The sequence below is a fragment of the Necator americanus genome, chromosome V, assembly GCF_031761385.1.
Source record: "Necator americanus strain Aroian chromosome V, whole genome shotgun sequence".
Lineage (NCBI taxonomy): Eukaryota > Metazoa > Nematoda > Chromadorea > Rhabditida > Ancylostomatidae > Necator > Necator americanus.
In genome coordinates this window covers 19,980,623-19,986,622 of record NC_087375.1, presented here as the reverse complement: position 1 = coordinate 19,986,622, position 6,000 = coordinate 19,980,623, and the positions used below count along the sequence as shown (strand labels likewise).

The 6,000-nt window shown below is 43.1% G+C and overlaps 2 protein-coding genes across 3 annotated transcripts; both read left to right on the top strand.

The window, feature by feature from the left end:
* Positions 1-698: 698 nt before the first annotated feature.
* RB195_014492 (uncharacterized protein) lies at positions 699-1,082 on the top strand (the record flags this gene model as incomplete). Its single annotated transcript, XM_064204794.1, has 1 exon — positions 699-1,082. The coding sequence occupies one exon, from the start codon at positions 699-701 to the stop codon at positions 1,080-1,082; it is 384 nt and encodes a 127-aa protein (XP_064060675.1).
* On the top strand, positions 699-2,764 carry RB195_014491 (uncharacterized protein; the record flags this gene model as incomplete). 2 transcript variants are annotated; one of them, XM_064204792.1, is made up of 5 exons in its annotated part: positions 699-875; positions 956-1,002; positions 1,053-2,028; positions 2,112-2,283; positions 2,361-2,764. In XM_064204792.1, the coding sequence occupies 5 exons, from the start codon at positions 699-701 to the stop codon at positions 2,762-2,764; spliced, it is 1,776 nt and encodes a 591-aa protein (XP_064060673.1). The 2 variants fall into 2 exon arrangements, with proteins under 2 accessions (XP_064060673.1, XP_064060674.1); XM_064204793.1 differs by having other exon boundaries at positions 1,053-2,034.
* Positions 2,765-6,000: the final 3,236 nt, after the last annotated feature.

Genomic DNA, 6,000 nt, shown 5'->3' with positions numbered 1-6,000 from the left:
GGCAAATATGCGAGGGCTACCAGCTAGAGGACGGAGCCGGCCAAAGAAGTTAGTCCGCCATCGCCAGCAACATCCAGTGCGCTTGGCAACACCTAACGTTGGGACGCTTACTGGAAGAAGTCGTGAACTGGCAGACAGTCTCAGAAAACGCCGTGTTGACATATGAGGTGTACAGGAGACTCGCTGGAGAGGCTCCAAGGCAAGGGAATTAGGCGATGGCTACAAGATGATCTACCACGGCACATCAAATCGCAACGGCGTTGGTATCATATTGAACGAGTCGTTTAGAAATAGCGTCACAGCGGTGGATCGACTATCGGATCGCTTGATGGCTGTAAAAGTAGATACAGGAGAAGTGGAATTGCGAGTCTTCTCTATTTATGCGCCACAGGCGGACTGTAGTGAAGAAGAGAAGGCAAGCTTTTGAGAGGATCTGGAGCGGTACGTCCAATCCCTGGAAAGCGAAGAAGTACTTTTAATCGGAGGAGACTTAAACGGACATGTCGGTTCCCGGAAAGACGGATTCGAGAGTTGTCATGGTGGATACGGCTATGGAGCTCGTAACGACGACGGGTTGCGAATCCTGGAGTATGCTGTTGCAAGTGACTTGATAATTGCTAACACGCAGTATCGGAAAAAAAAATCGCATTTGATCACGTACACCAGCGGCGGTCAGGGAAACACAAATAGATTTCTGGATGTTACGCCGACGAGATCGCCGACTTCTGCAGGATTCAAAAGTCATCCCTACAGACCATGTCGCTGCCCAACGCCATCTGCTCGTTATGGACTTGAAAATCTCCCGTCCAAGGAAGAGACATCCAAGGACTGAAACACAACGCATCAAATGGTGGAATCTGAAGGATCGAATGGAGGTATTTTTCGCGTCCGTGGCTCCATCTACACTTCCCCACCCTACTCGTAGTGTGGAGGAAATGTGGTCGTCTATTTCCAGCGTTATACTCTTGACCGCGGAGAACACTCTGGGAAAGACGACTCTAGGTAAGCCCAAAGTAAAAAAGGCTACGTGGTGTTGGAACGAGGAAGTTCAGGCGGCAATTGGTGAAGAAGTCCAAGTATAAGCTCTGGTGGAGGACACGTCAGCCTGAAGATCGGGATGCTTACCTAGCGGCGAAGAGGGAGGCTAAGAAGGCAGTCTCCAAGGCGAAGTCGGACCGCTACAAGGCTGTGTACGACATGCTTGATACCAGAGAAGGCGAGCGGGCGGTGGATCATTTAGTCAGAGCGCGTCATCGCTCAACGTTGGATATGGAGCACACCAAGATCGTTAAGGGAGCTGATGGAGCCGTTCTGCGCCGCTCTGGTCAGATCCTGGAGAGGTGGCGAGAGTACTACAATCACTTGTGTAACGAAGAGTTCTGTCATCCTCCCATCCCAACCGTTCCCAGCGTCGAGGGTCCTGTTCTACCAATTACTGCCGTCGAAGTCAGTGCTGCCCTCGCAAAAATGAAGTCGAACAAGGCAACCGGTCCTGATGACATACCTGCTGATATCTGGAAGCTGCTAGGAGATCGAGGGTCCATGTGGCTCGCAACTCTATTTAACAAGATCGTTGCAGAAGGACGGACTTCAGACGTTTGGCAAACTTCCGTGACCGTGCCTCTTTGGAAAAGGAAAGGAGACATTGCTGACTGCACCTCGTACAGGCCTATGCGACTGCTGTGCCATACGATGAAGGTTTTTGAGCGTGTCCTGGAGGCTCGTCTGAGGAAAATTGTTAGCGTTTCACTCAACCAGTGCGGCTTTGTGAAGGACTGCAGCACTATAGATGCTATCCATGCTGTCCGAATCCTCCTGGAGAAACATCGAGAGAAGAACCGCAGTGTGCATCTTGCTTTTCTCGATCTCGAGAAAGCTTTCGACCGTGTCCCACATGAGCTGTTATGGATGTCCATGAGGTCGCATAGAGTACCAGATGAATATGTGCTGTGGACGAAGCTACTTTATGCGAAGCCTACCAGCGTTGTACGATGTGCTGCTGGAACAAGCAGGCCATTCCCTGTACAAGTAGGGGTTCATCAAGGTTCATCCCTCTCACTGTTCTGTTGCTGTTCATACTGTGCATGGACACGATAACGAAGGAAATCCAGAAGCAGCATCCGTGGACTCTACTCTTTGCCGACGATGTCATGCTCGCGTCGGAGTCTCGAGATGATCTTCAGAAACAAGTGCAGTCTTGGAAGGATCAGCTGCAGCAATATGGGTTGCGCCTCAACACATCAAAAACTGAGTACATGGAGTGCGGACCAAGGATAGAGGATGGTTCAATTCGTGTCGATGGCACCGAATTAAACAAGGTGAACTGTTTCAAGTACCTTGGATCTAAATGACTTCTACAGGAGACATTGATCAAGAAGGTCGAGAATGTGTTAATGCGGCATGGATGAAGTGGAAAATGGCAACAGGCGTACTGTGCGACAAGAAAGTCCCTGTTCGACTGAAGTCGAAGATCTACAGGACGGTTGTGCGATTGGTTGCCCTTTACGGATGCGAGTGCTGGTCGACGACGAAAGCCTTGGAAAGAGTGCTGCACGCTATGGAGATGCGGATGTTGAGGTGGACGGTAGGTGTAACGCTAAAAGAGAAAGTATCCAACGACACTGTACGTTCCATCTTCGGCGTCGTCCCGATAACTAAGAAGATGAAGGAGGCGCGACTGAGATGGTTTGGTCACGTCTTGCGGCGGGAGGAAGATTCTGTTGCCAAAACCGCTCTGAAGCTCGACGTTTCAGCTCGACGTTGAGGCCGCGCGGGAGGCCAAAGATTCGCTGGTTAGACCGTGTGAAGCTGGATATGATAGATGCACGTTTGTGTACGGCTGATGCAATGGATAGAACCAAATGGAAGACAAGAAGGGAAAAGCGGACCTTGCAACAACGCGGGACAAACGCTAGGAAGAAGAAGAAGAAGAAGTTGAGAAAAAGTTGAGAAATTTGGCATTTTTCTCAACTTCTTCTCAACTAGCTTTTTTAGAGACGAAAACTACCTGTAGAAAAGTAAAAAGAAATTGTGATAGCAAAAATTTTCCTCTACAAAATGCTTTAAACCGAATTCGTTTTTATAAAGTATGAGCAGAGTTATGGAAATTTGTTTGAAGTCACACAGATTTTGACGCGTTGTCGAAAATTTGAGATTTCGCTCTTTTTCCCGTTACGAGGATATGGTAGCGCCGTTGAGACATTCGACTCCATATTTGAATAGAGCATCAACGAAAACCTTTGACTGCAAATTTTGGCCTCTGTAGGTGTTCTGGTTCTCTCAAAAGCTAGTTGAGAAAAACTCGAAAATTTGAGGCAAAAATTGGGATTTTTCTCAACTAGGTTTCAAAAAGACTAGGAAAGCTAGAGCCACCAAACTTTGTAAAAATATAGAAGAAATCTCTCTCTACAGATCGCAGCCAGCTTATTGCATAAAATTCACTTTGAGCGTAGATATTCAGAAACTCGTGGAGCCTACTTTGTACTAATTTTAACCTCAATTGCGCCTGTAGATGTCTTTTTTTTCGCTCAGTAGCAGCATCAGAATTGCTTTTTCGACTGAAAGTAAGAAGTTCGTCACTGTAGGATGAGAAATGTGCTCTTCAAGTTCTTTTACGCCAAATGCAAAAATTACACCTTTGCAGGGATTGATCCCTGACGGTCACAATAGAAACAGCTCGGCATCACGTTGAGCCATTTCAACAAAGCATGTGTTGACCAATTAACAGATGTCCTTATCGAAGTCTTTGTAATCGCGCATAAATAAGTCTGCACTACACTTACCAACTTGAGCCAGCGTACGTGCTTTTCATTGCAGCTATGCTTCTACTTTTACTTAGTGCTCTTACACTTCTGTTAGCTTCTGATATTGAATTGGCTGTAACGAAGAGTGCCAAAGCACTGTGCAAGCTATGAAGATTGCCTTTTATGGTACTCAATACGAAGCCACCTCTGGTTAGTTTCATTTCTTTCATATAAATCAGTAACACACAATTTTGTAGTGTAGACTGTAATTTTGTAATTTTGTTCTGTAGAACTGTAATTTTGTAGTGCTTAGACTTGATGGGTTTGACAACAAGTCGATTTTTTGAAAGAACAAAAATTTTCAGGTAGTTAATTGTATTTAAAATAATTGGTTTCCTATTTTATCACATCACAACATTATCACTTTATTTATTATGCATCACATTTATTAAGATTTCAATTGTTTTGGTTTGTGTCACCGAAGCGACTCCCGACGTTATCAAGCATCAGTTAGAGCAGCAAAGCAAAAAATGCTAAGTCGTCCATTTTCAAGACTGACTCAAAAAGCGCAGTAGTTTCATTACCAGAATTATGAAGAACAAATTTTTTAAAAATCATTTTTTGGTTTGTGTACCCTCTTTTATCTTAACTTTTTATGCTACAATAGTCTTCCTCAACTGCAACCGCGAGTCTTCTTCAATCGTTTATTCGAATATTAAAAAAAAATTATTTATTCTATATCATTTGTTTTTATATTAAACAGAACTCAAGTACTGAATATGCATCATTGACGTTTTTTCTTCTTTGAGACAACTCTTCCATTTTTTAATAAAAACATGCCATTCACTGCTGATCATTCTTCAAGTTTCAGCACTACGTCTGAAAAGAAGCAGTTTTCACTCCTGTTTTTCTGCTGAATACTTAAATTACACTTCATTTTGTACACCTTAATATGTGTTTGTTTGAAAACGACATTCCCGTCTTCATTTTCTCTTTGCTCCTTTCATTTTTTCTGATTTTCCGACCCCTACTTGAATTTTTTCTTAATTTTCCGACCACCTCTTACGACCCCCCGTTGAGAAATTCTCAACACACGCTTGACCCTGGCGATAACCATCTGTTCGATTCGCAGCAAGTTCGTGTAATTTTGTAATCTGCATATTCAAGGGACTTTTGCCAGGGCTCTGCATAATTTTTGCATCCGTAGTGCTCGACATCGCCGTAACTTCGCTCATGAATAGTTTTCGATCGTGTTTGTTTGCTCTCCTATGGACATGTACACATTTGGTAGCGGGACAACGGTTGTTGCGACAACAGAATGACCAGTTGTTTGCTACCGAACACCCAAATGCGTGACGTTTTACAACGAAGAGAAAATTTTGATCTGTAACCTTTGATAGGTTAAAATTTGTGCGATTTTTTCCTTAGATCAGCGGCATTGTTATCGTTCCTTGTTTTTTTCTTTAAAAGTTCTTTCCTTCTCTTCAAGCAATTGCAGCAATAGAACAAAAGTAACTGGTCATTTGTTACCGATAAAAAAAAAACTTGAAGTTTGGCGTGAATACTTATAACAATTGATTATAATTAAGTGGTTTAACGCAAAGTTAAAGTTTTATGTTATAAGAGTGCAATAGCTAGCTTTTATTTTTTAATCTTCTCGTCGTCTTTCCTCTTCATCAGCAGTCATAGTTAGCATCGTGTTTTTTATTGTCTTTCCTCCTTTTCTTTTACAGATTCTATCCACAGCTCGTTTTAAGTTCCTGGAGTTTTACTGATGGATTCTGAAAATTACTTTAGCACCTCAAAAAATGCATGAAAATAAGTGAAAACAACAAGCTAAACATTATATGTACGGGCCTCCCTTTTTTATCTAGTTACTATATTAGAAATTATTGTATCACCTTACTAATCAGGTTCGAATGGTGTATCGTACATCAAGAACTTGTCCGTACACATGAACTGATTCTAAAATATCGAGATATGGGCTCCGATTGCCAGAGTGGTGTCAGAGATCCCATTTCGGGGAAAGTAGATTTCCGGGAGGAGAGGCTAGGATGAAAAGTGCGGAATTTGTAATGATTTCTCGCTATTATCGTCATGAAATTGAATGAAATAGCTATGGGAGTAAGAGCTGACCAGGATACTAAGTGCAAATTTCCCAGTCGAACTTGTACTCGAATAACAGTCGCTTTGCTTCGAAAAGAAAAAATGCTTCGAAAAATACTTGAAGGCAGCGTATTAAGAAATTAAGAAGGGA